The sequence below is a fragment of the Lacerta agilis genome, chromosome 7 (genome assembly GCF_009819535.1).
Source record: "Lacerta agilis isolate rLacAgi1 chromosome 7, rLacAgi1.pri, whole genome shotgun sequence".
In the NCBI taxonomy this organism is placed as follows: domain Eukaryota; kingdom Metazoa; phylum Chordata; class Lepidosauria; order Squamata; family Lacertidae; genus Lacerta; species Lacerta agilis.
This window is the reverse complement of record NC_046318.1, coordinates 79,035,958-79,052,769: the sequence shown is the minus strand read 5'-3', so window position 1 is coordinate 79,052,769 and position 16,812 is coordinate 79,035,958. Positions and strand designations below refer to the sequence as shown.

At 46.1% G+C, this 16,812-nt stretch overlaps 1 protein-coding gene across 2 annotated transcripts in view; it reads left to right on the top strand.

The window, feature by feature from the left end:
- Positions 1-16,812, top strand: part of FAM135B (family with sequence similarity 135 member B) — a 159,962-nt gene that overhangs the window by 122,256 nt on the left and 20,894 nt on the right. For both annotated transcript variants that reach the window (XM_033155893.1, XM_033155894.1), the window contains exons 8-11: positions 1,798-1,951; positions 3,478-3,527; positions 10,259-10,414; positions 11,436-11,509. In XM_033155893.1, the coding sequence (XP_033011784.1) occupies positions 1,798-1,951; positions 3,478-3,527; positions 10,259-10,414; positions 11,436-11,509 (434 nt within the window). The remainder of the gene's footprint in view (positions 1-1,797; positions 1,952-3,477; positions 3,528-10,258; positions 10,415-11,435; positions 11,510-16,812) is intronic.

The window sequence follows — 16,812 nt, the reverse complement described above, 5'->3', positions numbered from 1 at the left end:
TTGAGTGTTTGTTGTGGGGGAGGAAGGGAAAGGAGAATGTGAGCCGCTTTGAGACTCTTTCGGGTAGTGATAAAGCAGGATATCAAATCCAAACTCCTCCTCCTCCTCCTCCTCCTCCTCCTCCTCCTCCTCCTCCTTCTCCTCTTCTTCTTCTTCTTCTTCACACATGGCATGCAGAATATTGGTCTAAGTAGACCTTGGTGTTGTTCTCCAAGGGAAGTCCTTTTAAACCAACTCAGCCTGGAACTATTGCAAATTGAGCGCCGCAATACTGGTGGAATTAATTGATGAATTAATTGTATAGCCCCAGGGGGAGGTGAGCCTTTGTTATTCTCTTTCGATATATATGTACTTGCAATTTTACCTGGTAAACCTCCCCCGAAAGGCAACTGTTTGAAATATGCAAGCAGGCTTGAAAGAACACTCTGCTGCCATTGTGGTTCAATTATAATACTGACTGGGTGAGGATTCTGGCAGCTACCCTCAGTGGAAGGATGGAAAGAATTCTGGACTGGAGTCATTTTGTTCTCGTGGAGGTACCAGCATGTTGGGAGGTGGAGCGAGACTACAGGGGGGAATTCTGGATGGCTGCCCGGAGGTAATGGCGTCTTTTTGTTTGGGATGTGGCCGTATTATGGCTCCTGCGAGCAGAAATTGAAAATGGAATTGCTGGAATGTGGATAACAACAGGGAAAAACATTTCACACAGATCAAACTTTATTTGCGTAGCCGACTGGCCACAGCATCTAAAAGACAAACACCAACAAAAATACAACAAATATGGTTACCAATAAAACCTTATAACCTATTAAAACTCAAGGTAATAGCTCCTTGGAACTTAACATAAATAGTAAAATGATAATAATAATGATAATAATAAAATCCTATGCTGGGAATCTGGATGACTACACTGTTGTCGTTCAGATAGCAGCTCTCAATCTCATTGCTCGCTCGATAAATCTGGCAACCTTCTCTGTTATCGAGCTGTTCTGGTCGGCTAGAAGTGAAAACAATTTGGCTTCACAAGAGTGGCCCAGGATGGCAGATAGGAGTGGCGTGATGGTCTCATCCCTCAGGTCTTTATATAGGGGGCAGGACAAGAGTACGTGTGACACAGTCTCTACATAGTCGGATCCACAGGGGCATAGCCGGATCTCGATTGGAATTTTTTGGTATCTACCTTCAAGAACAGCTGAGGGTAACATATTTACTCTGGCCAATGTCAAGGCCCGGCTAAATTTTGGGATGGTTAGGTTGGACAAGTATGGTGCCCGAGATTCAAAGTGGGAGGGGGGGAGATAAGCGTACCAAGCACTAAATTTCTTGATAGAGGACAGATTATTCTGCAATTCAATATCCGTCAGGCGCTGGTCAATAAGGATTTTTTGCCTTGGGAAGACCCAATTTAAGTAGGTGTTGTGCTTGGAGGCCACATGTGAGTTTCACACAGATCTATGAAGGCGAAAGTTGAACAGACCAGTGGTTGCAAACATAAATGAAAATCAAGAGAAGGATCAACATTGGAATGGTTTATTGACGAATTAAGAAATGCAATGTAATATTAGATGATCAGCACTCCGTGAAATTCAGAGCATGGGAAGTCACCCAAAGATATATAATTTGGCATTTATATTTGGCTTTTTTGTGATTGTATTGTATTTTGGAATGTGTTAATGTGGTTTTTATTGGATTATTGAAATGGAAAACTTAATAAATGTTATTTTAAAAAAATAAAATAAAATTGAGCGTTGCAATAATCTGCTCCTCTTATCCTTTCTCTCTTCCTTTCTCATGCAGGGTAGCTTTTATGTGCCCTCCGAAAACTGCATGCAGCATGCGCACAAGTGGCACAAAGATCTTTGCCTCCTGCTCCTCAAGGCATATCGAGGACTCCACATGTACTATGCCTTCATCACGAAGGAGATTCCCAATTTGCCGCAGCTGAAGTTAGGTAAGAGGACAACCATGGCCTGAGATCTGAGCACGTGGACCAGTTCTCGTGTTGAGGTGACTAGAAGCCAAACAGGATGACTGATTCTGCCACACCAACCTCCCCTCTTTGCTGTCATAAGGGAACTGCTTGCACACATCAGTCCAGTTACCTTGGCAATGGGCTCACAGTTTCCCGTTTGTGCTTTTTGGAGCACCTTCAAACAACCATAAAAAGGAAACTTTTTTTGCAGGGGACACCAAACCCCCAATTTTCAGTTTATCCCCAGCTTAAAGCAGGCCACACTTCTTGCAGTCACAAACCCTCTCATCACCTGCAATATAATGGCAATAATCCCAGCCTCCCAGATAGGCTGTTCTATAAGTTCACAGAGCAATAAGCCTTTGGAATACAATCTATAAATACTATTCTGTTATTCTGATGATCATCGCCCCAAGCTTTATTACTCCTCAAAGTAGCCAGTGTAAGAGGAATGGCTTCTCACAGAAGAGGTTTTCTTTCTCTCGTCCTCACCTGCAGCCTCACCTGAGGGACCCATTTGAGCATATTTTGGGGTTGGGGGTGGAGTGAGAAGAAGAGCAACTATAAGTGGTGTGTGTGTGTGTATGCCTAGCGTGTAATTCCTCTGATAGCAAATTAAGTATTCCATAAGTGCCATATTCCACATATTGGGTCCAAATTTCATTAGTGGCAAGGTGTGTTTTTTTTTTTTCCCAAGTGGAATCAACTATTTTACTCGCTGCTGTCATAAGAAAGGATACCAACTCTTTATGCTTGACAGTTGGGTCAGCATCATTTCAGCAGGTCTAACATAAGATCGGGTGCAAGATGTTGCCGCATAGTGGCAGATGGCAGCGAAAAAAACTGGGTCCAGAAATCTTTAAGCTGTGGGCACTCCCACCATTTGTGGAGAAATGTGCCTTTAAGCTTACATTCTCTCCAGCACACAGGTGAGAGAATATGGTTAACTCTTGAAAGGTGTAGGGGTGTCCAGTGCCATCTTATAATTAATTACCTTTAAAGAGGCTTTCTGGAGTTTAGCTGAAATGATATGCAGCGGGAGTTTAGAGCATATAGAGTTCAATTTGATTTTCCCACCACTCTCTAAGATTCTACTCATTGTCCATAGGATATGAATCTTTAAATAGGTCAATTATTTAATTCCCTGATTAAATGGGGGGGGCATAGAAGACTAGTAGGCCTTTGACATTTTAATTTAGGATGGATGGTGTCACGGTTTTTATTCCAATTGGCAGGAATAATGAATTAAAGAGGGGGGATGTAAATTATCCAACTTATCTTTGATTTGCTATATTGAGCTGGTGGTGAATATTATTTTAATTTTTTATTTTGGCACCTTGTTGTATCTGGCAAGATATATGAGAAAAGATGGAGCAACCAAGTGTATTCCATCATTTCAATTGAGACATTTGGCTGAGGTCTTCCGATGTTCCTATTATCATGCAAATCAGCCCTGGGCACAGATGCTTCTGAAATAATTGATTGTACCTTTTTTTTCCCTATAGAGGATCTTTCTGTAGAAGACACCCTGTTGCAGCTGTCTGCAGAGCTACAGGTAGCTAGCACAATACCATACTCCCATGCATGCATTTCCCAAACAACTGCAAGAGCAATATTTCATTTTTCCCTCTTCAAAGATGCATGTGCATTGTCAAGTACATGCATTTGTCTATGGGGAAGGGAGTGTTGTGTTAGAATGCAAAAAAAATTGCATTCCAGCACAATGATTTCTGCATGGGGTTGGAGCACTTTCTGCCAGTGATTTGCAAATCCATTTCATTCCAGCCCATATCCCTTTTGCATCTTCTTTCCCATAATTCAGTTCCGTTCAGTTTCCTTAGTCACATGTCTTTCTTATTGTCTAAAAGAAAACCCATAAAGCTTCTCAAACATCTTTCCCCCCAAAAATATGCATTCTAATGTTTATTTTCTGTCAAAATGTGTATCTAATGTTTTTCTTCTGTCAAAAACGTATCCAAATATTTTGATATGTTTAAATTGCTGAGAGATGACACATGATCGTGCCTTCTATGTGACATGGGACAGGGCCTTCTTGGTGGTGATGCCACATTTTCAGAACGTCCTACCTAGTGACATCTGGTTGAGCCGGCGTTTTTCCAGGTCATGTGGCCAGCATGACTAAGCCACTTCTGGCGAAACCAGAGCAGCACACGGAAACGCCGTTTACCTTCCTGCTGGAGTGGTACCTATTTATCTAGTTGCACTTTGACGTGCTTTCGAACTGCTAGGTTGGCAGGAGCTGGGACCGAGCAGCAGGAGCTCACCCCGTTGCGATCGGCAAGCCCTAGGCTCTGTGGTTTATACTACAGTTGCACCTGCATCCCTACAATGATTGCTATAGCCACTCAAAAGTGATATCCAGCAAAGTTGTTCTTAGGCATGGGATTTTCTGTGGGTGGACGAAATTGGCCTAATATATGCTGAATGTGGGATCTTATTTTGAGACGGTCCTTGGTGATGTTTCTCGTGGCTGGCATTATGGTGCCCTGTGGTGTTCTAAGAATGGCTGGATAGTATTATGCTCAGTTCTAAAGCGAACAACTTGATTAAGGCAGGGGTATTATCATTTATTCATATATGTGCCAAGGTGTCTTCTAAATGGTTTTACAAGCATAAAAGCAATTACAAAAAAATAATATTAACACACCTAATTGAAATACACAAGAAAATGACTCCCTTGAAAGATTACAATAAACCACCCCACACTTAGAATATTTGATACAAGAACCCATTAAAACAGCACAAAAGAGGTAAAACAGCCATTGAAACAGGAAGTTTGTTTCAGGAGATCGGGGAAATGCTTACTTAAACAGGTGTACCTTCAGAAGATGGTGCAATGGCAATACCAATTGGAAATCCCATATTTCAGCAGTGAGTGTATCCCAGAATACTTGGGCTGCCAACATTATGGACAAAAAGTCCAAAGCTGGGGTGACAGGCAAAAGCATTCACACCAGTGGTGGATAAGGGGGATTTATTCAGAGTGCAGTAAGGAGATTCAGGGGAACCCACTTCCAAATCCTATACATTCAGAGACTTACAAATTTCAAATACGTTTGTTGGACTTTACCACGATCCCATTGGCTACCAGTGTTCCCTATGACAATGTGCTATTTCCTCCTTTTTCTTACCTCATCTTGCGATGAGCCAAGAGTTATCATTTGGTAAACAGGGTAAAGGGTAAAGGACCCCTGGGCGGTTAAGTCCAGTCAAAGGCAACTATAGGGTTGTGGCGCTCATCTTACTTTTCTAGTCGAGGGAGCCGGCATTTGTCCACAGACAGCTTTCCAGTGTGGTGTAGTGGTTAAGAGAGGTCGACTCATAATCTGGGGAACCGGGTTCGTGTCTCCGCTCCTCCACATGCAGCTGCCGGGTGACCTTGGGCTAGTCACACTTCTCTGAAGTCTCTCAGCCCCACTCACCTTACAGAGTGCTTGTTGTGGGGGAGGAAGGGAAAGGAGAATGTGAGCCACTTTGAGACTCCTTTGGGTAGTGATAAAGCGGGATATCAAATCCAAACTCTTCTTTCTGGGTCATGTGGCTAGCATGACTTAACCACTTCTGGCGCAACGGAACACCGTGACAGAAGCCAGAGCGCATGGAAACACTATTTACCTTCCCACCACAGCAGTACCTATTTATCTACTTGCACTGTTGTGCTTTCAAACTGCTACCGGTAGGTTGGCAGGAGTTCGGACAGAGCAACGGGAGCTCACCCTGTCATGGGGATTCAAACCGCCAATCTTCCAATCAGCAAGACCAAGAGGCACAGTGGTTTAGACCACAGCGCTCCCCGCACCTTTGACTGGACTTAACTGTCCAGGAGTCCTTTCTTCTTCTTCTTTGGCGATCATCCGTAGCCGAGTATGATTGTCTTCCATAAACACGGTTTTAACAATGAGTCCGTAAGTGACTGTGGAGGCCAGTTCTGGATCCACACATCCTTCCACAGTGGGGACATTGGTTTCCGGGAGGGAGTTGATCACAGTGTGGATTTGCCAAGCGTGCCTTCCTCTTAGCACGTGTCTCCCTTGCGTCCTGTGCTTGAGTGTCTTCAAACCCATGACACCTTTGGTAAAGGCTGTTCTCCAACTGGAGCGCTCGCAGGCCAGTGTTTCCCAGTTGTCGGTGTTTATACTATTAGTTCGCCTGTCTTCCTAAGTGATGTGTAAAAAATTTCAGAGACACCATTGGTGGAATCTTTCAAGGAGTTGGAGATGGTGTTTATAAGTGGTCCACGTTTCACAACCATATAGTAAAGTTGGCAGTACAAGGGCTTTGTAAACAAGCATTTTGGTTTCCCTGCGAATGTCCTGGTCCTCAAGCACTCTGCACTTCAATCGGGAGAAAGCAGCACTTGCAGAGCTCAGGCGATGCTGGATTTCGGCATCAGTGTTGGCCCTTGTGAAAAGATAACTGTCTAGGTAGGAGAAGTAAAGAGTCCTTTACCTTTACCTAACCAGGGTAAAGGGGTGTTGGCATGTCTGGGGGGTTTTCTAGCTTACTTTGCTGCTCAGTACAATTTTTAGGACAGGACAAGGTTGCAATAAATGGGAGTTGGGTGCTGGCAGTCTCATGGTAGCTTTTGCTGACCACTGCAGTGCAGCATTTATAGGTGGTTAGTCAAGAAGGTTGAAAAATAGCAGAAAGGTTTAATGTTTATGCTCTTCCCCAATTCAAGCTGGGTTAAAAGGTTACCGGGGAGACCAAAACTATGCTTTGCTTGCTTCTAGCTAATTTCCAAGGCGAAAGCTAAAGTCTGCTGCATGTAGAAGGATGAAATCTCTTGCTATTGGCCGGTGTTTGAAGCAAGGTGGAGTTTATTATTCTAGCAAGGAAGCCAGTGAGGTTCCCTTCAGATCCTTTTAGATCATCATCCTTGCTCTCAGCTTTCTGTGGATGATAGGAGTTGGAGTCCTACAATGTACAGGCAGCACCATGTTGGCAAACCCTGAACTAAGACATGCATTTTATTATCTGATACTCAGAGGTAGGTTGCATCAGAATATGGAAGCTCCATTTTGCTGCCACAGCTAAGAGCATTTGACCGATCTATCATCCATGTAATTTAACTGATCTGGGGAATTTGCCACTTTCGCAGTTTATGGCTGCAGAAGAGAACCCCCCAAAGAACAGACTTCACAGAAGAATCCCCTGGCAAAATGATAATAAGCAACTGTTGGCCACAGAACAAAGAGAGATTTATTCTGCCAGTATCTCTGTTTGAAATCTCATATATATTTTTTATCGTGCAGCATTTTCTAATTCTAAACTAAAAAGTAGGCTGACCACCCTGCTGGGAAGTGCTTGGAGGAACAAACAAAGGGAATATTGCAGATGCATCAGAAAAAGTTTGGCATGTTAGTGGGGTTTTTAAAAAAATAAAATAAAAAATAAAAAATAAATTATAGATGGAGCAGCACCATCTAGTGGTCAATATATAATTGACAACAAGAGTTGTCTGTTGTTTCTATTTTTGCAGTCCATAGGCAGAACACTTAGTTGTCCACAGGCAGCTTCAGCAGAATGGTAGTATTAGGTACAACCCTGAGTTGCAACAAGGGAACCTCCTGGTGGAAGATGGGAGGCAATTTTTTGCCCATTTCCCTCTTCTACGCTCCACCATAGCACCTCGTGTTGCCTCTCATTCTGTATTGTGGGATGTGGTCCATGAGAGGCAGTCAAGTACAAAATTCCTTGAAAAGCTAGAGAAGACATGTGAGGGAATGTTTGGTCCAGCCAGTAGAAACTTCCTGTTCCTCCTGGCTGGAATATCCTTCCTTCTGCATGAGATAGAAGGTGGGCGTGACCTTACCTGTTCAGGTAACAAAAGGATGAGTCACGCAGCACACATTTCTCTTTCTTTACTTCCTTCTTTGTTTGACCAGCTTCTGGCTAGGACTGTCCTGCTAGCTCTCAGCCAGCAGAAGCACTGGGATTAAACCCCCATACGGGGTAGACCCACATGTACATATTTGTAACTAAGTCTGCCTTCAGGAATCCAACTGTGAACTGGTATGAGTAAACTTCTTTTATTGACTTTGAATAAGATGGTTGTGCCTTTATTCTTTTAAGAGGGATTCAAGGGAACTTACCAGGAGCGTTCAATTCAATCTGAGACAGACTGAATTGTATAATAGTGAGAGGCTCACACGAGCCTGCAACCGAGAGAGGCTCACACGAGCCTGCTGCGCATATAAAAAGGGGGAATGTAACTTTGCTACATGAAGGAACTTGCTAGCGCAAGTTAGGAAGGATTTTAATGAACAATACATCCTCTTCTGCCACCCTGAACATCCCCATATGTATTGCATCCCATGTTGCTTTTAAGGGGTTCCCAACCCTCACCAAGCAGAATTTGGGGGAGCATAAAGACCTAGAGGGAGAAAGGAAAATTGTTGTAAATTGTCTCACACCCACCCTCATCTGGTGGGAGCATCTCATCCTGGCAACACCGCACAGAATGGCCTCTCACCAGCAGGAGAAACTCTGGATCTCAGCCACTGTAAATGATATTTGCCATAAATCGCCCCATCTTTCATTGTCAGGTGAAATCTGTTCCCTGAACTAGACTCTCAAAACAGTTTGAATATTTTACTACTCCCATTATCCTTGTCAGAAGCTCAATCTAGATTGATGCTCATGAGTAATGTTCATTTGAAGGAGCTGGAAATAGGGAAGGAGAAAGGCAGGACACAGATGCCATCAAATCCAGAGCAAGATTGAGTTGAACTCTACAAGAAGAAAAATTTTCAGGAGAATTTGAAGCCCCTTCCAGGAGGAAACATTTGAGGAACTCTGAGGGAGGAAAAAGTGCTTAGCAACATTTCCAGTATAGGCTTCTGTACCTCGCATTGCCAACGTTTAGTTTCACATTGAGTTACATTTCAAGATACATGAAATACCAGGGAAATTACCAGTCCAATTAGTGGGTTGGAATAGATGACCCTTTGTGTCCCATCCATCTCTACAGTTTTATGATCAATTCTACAAGGGTGAGAAAAGAGCCTTGATAAAAGTTGCAAAATTTCAACATAGCTTTCTTAATTTGCACAATGCACTCAAACTGTGGAATTAGCCGTCAACGGGCTGGATTCAGAACAGAAACTGTCTGAGCCCTGTCAGAGCAAGATAATGTCTTCTGCTGAGCTGGGGATGAGGACTTAATGCTGGCAAAGCCTACCTGAGCTGGGAATCCTGAACTCCTTATCTTGGTGCATCTTGTCAAAAGATTGCCCGCTAATTCAAAGGTGTTAGGGGTCATAATGTCTTTGAACACCAGCTGCTAGGAATCACAAGATGACAAGGTACTATTCAACATTGTTAAGATGATGATGATGATGATGATGATGATGACAACAAGAAGAAGAAGAAGAAGAAGAAGAGTTTGGATTTGATATCCCGCTTTTCACTACCCGAAGGAGTCTCAAAGCGGCTAACATTCTCCTTTCCCTTCCTCCCCCACAACAAACACTCTGTGAGGTGAGTGGGGCTAAGAGACTTCAGAGAAGTGTGACTAGCCCAAGGTCACCCAGCAGCTGCATGTGGAGGAGTGGAGACATGAACCCAGTTCCCCAGATTACGAGTCTATAACTCTTAAGCACTACACCACACTGACAAAGATTTACTTGTACCCCACCCATCTGACTGGGTTGCCTCCTGATACAAGACTACTTTTAGATGTCTGCGGGAAATTGTTTATCTCCTTGACATCTGATGGGAGGGTGTTCCACAGCGCGGTGCCACTACCAAGAAGGCCCTCTGCCTGGTTCCCTGTAACTTCACTTCTCACAATGATGGAACTTCCAGAAGGCCTTTGGAGATGGATTTCAGTGTCTGGGCTGCACAGTAAGGTGGAGACACTCCTTCAGGTAAACAGGGTCAATGCCATTTAGGGCTTTAAGGGTCAGCACCAACACTTTGATGGCATTCGGAAATGCACTGGGAGCCAATGTACATCTTTTAGAACCTGTGTCCTGCTTGTGTCAGCTGCTCCATAAGCAAATGGTTGACCAGTGTGAAAAACTGGATGCCGTATTACATGGGTTTGTGGCCTAATCTAGCAGAACTCTTCTGGTGCTGTTTTTGCCTAAGTTTGTTTCCCGTAGTTGGAACCCGATGAGGCTATACTCTTCTGTTCTGAATCATTTTGGGTCTCCCCCATGCTTATTCAGATGTTTGACTTTTTGCAAAACAAACAAACAAACCAATTTCAGGTCATTGTCATTAGTTTGCCTTGACAATATCTACTTTTTACCCTTCCAGATGCTGAACAATCCAGAAAAGATAGCAGAGCAGATCAGCAAAGACCTCACTTGGCTCTGCTCCCACCTTTTGGCTCTCTGGACCCAGTTTCTGGAGTTTGTAACCCTGCACCCAGATGTCACAGCCTATCTTGTCCAGGAACACCACACTCTGAGGGTAACCTTGCAAGACGGTGGCTCAGCCATACTCAGAGGAACAACCTGATACAATCGAAGGCTATAGGCAATGCTACTCATTTTTAAGGGCATTGCAGAATTGCTTTGTGCATATTTAGGGGTTCCCAAATTTCACGAATCTCCTAAAATTTAGCACAACCAAGATTGCATTGAGTTGTTTTGGACCATGTGACCAGCAATAATGACAATAAAAGGAAGTGCTACCACGTTTTCAATAAAATGCTGGTTTCAATCTTATTTGTTCGTTTAGGTGCAAACATGCCCTTAAACCCCCTTTTTTGTCATTTGCTGCCAGGAGGGTCAGAAAGAAAATCTCCCCAATAATTATGGAAGGGAGAGCAGAATTTTGGTGACATCCATGTGGGTGTCTTTGAATCTTGTAAATTTATGTGGTGGGTGTGGATGTCTGGGTTCTTTCATGTTACAATTCCTGAAAAAGGAGTTGATTTTGCATTCTGGCATCTTCCCCAAGGATACTTCCAGAAAGTGTGGAAAGCTGGGACATCAGATTGTGAAGCACCCGAGAGTGGCATACTAAATTTGCTTATGTCTGGCTCAATCACAGGAATGAGTTACACCCAGTTTATGTCACCTTATGTCACCCATAAATCTGTCCTTCTTTGTCCCATTTCCACATGAATCTGCACATTTATTTACATCCACGCACCCCAAAAATGTGCCTTTGAATGCATATTTTAGAGCATGAATTCTTCAAAGTGCGCACTTCTGGACATTTTCTTCCACCCTCCTGCCAAAATGCATGTTTAACAGTTTAACTGGATTGATCCCTACATCGGGGAGTTCCTAATATTTATTTTCTTGTAGTCAGCACAACTTCTGGACTCACTTGTCTGAACAAGCCAAGATATATTCTGTGGCATTTTCCTGATTCCAGGAACGTCAGATCCCTTGGGCTGTTATGTAGACAATATACAAATAAACATAGATTATAGACTACGTTTTGAAGGTGATACACCTTCTAACATGTTTTTCTTCGCCAGGTAAGAAGATTCTCTGAGGCTTTCTTTCATGCCGAGCATCAAAAGCCTGCTGTTGTGACTTTCCAGGAAAGCCTGTATGTAATTTTTGATGCATTTCTATCATTTGACTGTGGTGTTATATATTTTAATAACCTTTCTTTTCTCACTTATTAAAAGAAAAATATGACACACTTATGTGACCATGCAGTTCTGTGCGTAGCTACCTAGTAGTAGGCTCCATTTCACTAAATGGGGCTTATTCCCTGGAAGGTAGGTACAGCATCGCACCCTAATATACTGTAAGGCTGGTTTGGGGAGGTCAAGCCCTCACATGGTGTCTTCCAACCCACAGAAAACACAATATATACACTTTCCTCCAATTGCCAGACCCTACAAGTGTCCCAGTTTTCCAGGGACAGTCCCAGATTTACAGAAGCACTTCCCAGCAGGGTGGTCAACCTAGTTTTTAGTTTAGAATTTGAAAACGTTGCACAATAAAAATCAGAGATTTCAAAGAGAGATAATGACAGAACAAATCTCTCTTTGTTCTGTGGCCAACAGTTGCTTATTATCATTTTGCCAGGGGATGCTTCTGTGTAGTCTGTTCTTTGGGGGTTCTGTTCTGCAGCCATAAACTGTGAAAGTGGCAAGTTCCCCAGATCGGTTAAATTACATGGAGGACGGGTCAGTCATACGCTCTTAGCCATGGCAGCAAAATGGGGCTTCCATATTCAGATGCAACATACCACAGAGTATCAGATAATAAAGGCATGTCTTTGGTCAGGGTTTGCCAACTTGGTGCTGCTGTCTACACATTGTAGGACTCAAACTCCTATCATCCCCAGAAAGCTGACAGCAGGAATAATTTAAGTTGCAGACCTTCCAAGTTTCCTAATTTTCCAGAGACAGTCCTGGATTTACAGAAGCCATCCCAGTTTCTGATCTGATCCCAGAATGTCCCACTATTTCCATCAGATAAATGTTGGAGTATATGGTAAAGGTAAAGGGACCCCTGACCATTAGGTCCAGTTGTTTCCGACTCTGAGGTTGCGGCGCTCATCTCGTGTTACTGGCCGAGGGAGCCAGCATACAGTTTCCGGGTCATGTGGCCAGCATGACAAAGCTGCTTCTGGCGAACCAGAGCAGCGCACGGAAACGGCGTTTACCTTCCCGCCGGAGCGGTACCTATTTATCTACTTGCACTTTGATGTGCTTTCGAACTGCTAGGTGGGCAGGAGCTGGCACCGAACAATGGGGGCTCACCCTGTCGCAGGGATTCAAACCGCCGACCTTCTGATCAGCAAGCCCTAGGCTCTGTGGTTTAACCCACAGCGCCATATGGTAGGATGTCTGAAGCGTTTTTTGATTGTTGGAAAGGCTTCAAACCAATTTCTGCACACTAACGGAGCCCGGCACACTTCCTCTGTGCAAGTACCTGCCTGAAGCGTTTTTCCTTGCTGCCGTCTCCTGTGCTATTCAGCAGAGTTATCTTCTTATCTTCTCTCACGCAACGGGATGTGTGCATGCCAGCATATTACAGACAACAGAGTCCGGCTTCTTTCTAATCTAGAAGCTTTATTTTACAAGGCATAAATCTACATTCCTGGAGAGACGCAAGCCATGTTGGTGGCTTCTCCCTTCTCTCCGTTCTCCGGACAACAGAAACAGAAAGTATCACATTACAAAGTACAACAGTACACAGAGCATCCGGTGACGCTCTTCCTCCTGTGGGTGGGACAACCTGGTTGAGCTTGTTAACTCTAAAAGCTCCAAACCTCTACACCCCCTCTTGTCCCGCACACAGGGGCGTTGTAAGCTTGCAGCTTACCTCACACAAACCCTCACAGAACTCCCCATGACGTTGGAAGCTCAGGGGCTTCGTGAACCCAACCCTCTGGTTCACCTGACCAGGACAGTACTTCAGCTTCTCCCAGCTGGTCTGAACGCACACGTCTCGAAAGAGAACGTCTAGGTGTTTGGGTCTGGCCTTGACTTGTCCAGACTCTGCCACCAACAAACAGAGTTGGTTGTCCTCCCAAACTATCACGGGCAGACAACTCTGAACGCAGATCTCTTGGACCAAACACCTGTAGAACTCCAGTTCCCTGCAAAGCACTGACAACGCACTGTACCTGGCTTCTGCACGAGAACGAGCAATGAGGCTCTGGCACCGGGACTTCAGCCCGCCTAGAGCTCCTCCACACTGTACAACCATTTCAGACACAGATTTCCTGTCCTCGGAATTTGCCCAACCGCCGTTGCACCAGCGCGTGAGCTGGGGCTCACCGGTAGCTGACAACTCCGGGCAAAACTCCTTAGTCTCCTGTAAACTCTGGAGCACTCTCACCATGCCATTCCAGGCATGCATGCTGGGATTTGCAGCCACCTTGCTGAACAGATCCACAGCAACTGCTATGTCAGGTTTTTCTCAACTGTGAAGGAAACAACAGCCTCCCAGGAGCTGACCTAAACACCTCGGGGCTCTCGAACTCAGAGCGTTCCCCGGTCTGACTGTCCTCACCTAGACACGTCTCCATGGGTGTTCTGACATTAGCACATTCAGACACTCTGCACTTCTTCAACGACTGCACTACCTTGCCAGTCTGATTGAGCAAGACACTACTGTCTTCGGCTCTGTCTACCTGCACACCTAGGTAAACACCAACAGGGCTTAGGTTCCTGAGCTGGAAAGACTGACCAAGCTCCTCTGCGAACCGTTGCACCTGTCCCCTGGTCTCCACCAGGTAAAGCATGTCCGCACTGGACTGCAGAACTAGACCCTGTTCTGGGCTTACTCCTGCCAGAAACAGGCAGCTATCAGCACAACTCTGGCTGACACCTAGCTTTCTCAAAGCTTCTTGCACGCCTGAGGACCAATCTCTGGCTGACTCCTTCAAGCCAGTGATTGCCTCGTGCAAACTCCACACCTGATTTGGCCCATTGTCCTCGAACCCTGGCGGAGGTACCTCGTACCTCTCCTCATCCAGGTCGGAATCCAAACAGGCATCCAAACCAAAGTGGCTTGCCTCAAAGCTGCTTTGAGTCGCGACCGCTAACAGCATGCGCGTGGTTTCGCTTCTGAGAGAGAGCGCGTCCAGTACCTCGGAACAATGGACCCCCTCCTCCTGAGTGAAACCTCTGGCTACTGACCTAGCCTCGCACTGCAACTCGCCAGTTGCTGCCGTCTTGAGTCTGCACACCCAACGACCTTCTAACAGCGTCGTGGTTGTGCACACACCCAAAGACCTCATTGAGCTTACCTGCTCTACCATGGCATCCTGCCATTTCTGGGCCTCACCTTGAGATACCCATTGAACCTTCACAAGGCTTTCCGGTTCACACTGAACCAAACAAGCATTCATGCTAGTGGCCGTGAACCTTTCGGGCAGAATCCCTTCAGTGGATCGTGCATACTGCTGTGATACCACTTCAGATTCTCCCTCTGCTCCAGTTGCACTGGACTCCACCTGCACGTCCTTGACGTCAGGCATCTCACCTACAGACTTGCTGCGCCTGTGCATCCTAACTGAACCACCTAAGGATAACGTTGGCGCGCCTTTGGGCTCCTGCTTCACTGCCAAAGAACCCCCCTCTTGCACCAGGACGAGACCTGCGCCAGGCTCTCCTGGAGAAGAGTTGCCACACAAAGAGTCGCCAAGCGTGGCCTGCCTCCTAGTCCGTGACATAGGAGTTGCGGGTGCACTCCCAGGCTGCTGCCTTGGAGTTGCCCCTAGCTGCGCTGCACCCTGGTGATGACCGGGAACTCGGCCCGAGCCACTAGCAGGTGCCAAAGCCACAGCAATACCCCCTCTTGGGGCTGATCCACCTAGACCACTGCCACCCAGTTCCACCCAGAACACTTGTGGAAGCTCTGCATCCAAGAGCATGTCTTCAGTGGCAGCATGCAGCATCCTTTGCTGGCTCTCTGCAAGACCACATACCTGTGAAGAAAGCAGGTTAGTCACACTGTGCTTACTCCCCCTCTCACTGAGGACCTGGGAACAGCCTACTCCAGTAGAAACCTGCTGTTCCACTGCAACCAGTGGTGCTGCCTCAGTTGCCTCCTTGAGCAACGCAGACCACATGTGGTGAGAGAAAGCATCAGCCAAACACTCAGAACAACACGCTCCCCCCAGGCTAGCATCTGGCTTCCCTTCAGAAACAGCCACATGAACCAGGGAAAAGGGACGCGTGGTTTCCCTTTCAGACGTGGGGTAGCAGGATGTCGACTCCTCGACCTTGCAAACCCTGCAATCAAGAAAGCTGTTACATGCCCTTAACTTGCACCCTTCAGAGAACTCAGGCTGCTTCAGCACACTGTCCCAGTGGCGACTTGCCAGCCTTTGGTACCACTGACACAAACATAAGTGGTGCACGGGCACATTGGTGCACTGAGCAAGCATTCCATCAGTGCCACCTCCCCCTGTTCTGGATTGAGACTTCTTAACAGCAAACAGCCCGTCCTGGCTGCATTCCATGCGTAGCAGCATCTTCTGGCCCCTGCAAGCAGAACAGGTGATTATCACAAAACAAACAGCAAAAACATTGGACAGAAGGTTTGACATAAACAGATACAGAGTCACGTCAGCAACCAAAGAAAACGCCAGTTCTGTCCCTTTAAGACCTGCAGAGACTGTCTTGAACACGACATACTGTCTCTGGCATCCAACAGTCAGTTCTTCAAACTGCTCTGTAGAAAAAGACTCGCAGTTCCTCACATGTCCACCAGGAGGAACGATGACGATGACGACGGCAACCATCACACGCAGCCCACCAGGGTTGGCCTTCGTTGCCACGGCAACTGCACGACAACAGTAGGCATCCTCTTCCGCCTGGGCTGTGGTAGAGCTGTTGCGATTCTCATGGCCAGTACCACACGTCATGTCCTTGGCCTTATCTTCAGCCATGCACGTCAACAAAAGACCAGGTGCAGGCTACGTGCCAAAACACAGCTCCACAATCAATGCCTTTACGCTGGCTTCAGACTTGGAAACAGCCCCTCCCTTTCTGGGAGCAAAGCCCACGGCGATCTGGCCCCCCTCCTGCTTTCCATGGCACTGTTGCTGCACAACAGCCATAAGCCGAGCTGGGGGCGAGCTTTCCAAAGCCACTGCAGCCAGTCCCTCAGCCCCAGGAAACTGGGCTAGGGTCTTCTTCCAGGCTTCACAAGCACTGGCCAGACCATCCTCCTCACAGGCGTTGGCCAAAACATCAACGCTCTCAGGGAACAGCTGTCTGCATTGAAGCTGTGAGGCTGGAGGTGCTTGCAAACAAAAGCTTCCCTCCTCCTTGCTGGGAATGCTATGGCTCCCTCCATCTTGCCCAGGGGTAGCGTACTTACGAATCTGTAGCTTCTCACCCGGCTCCACAGATGGGGGTTTCACCAGAGAGGTACAAC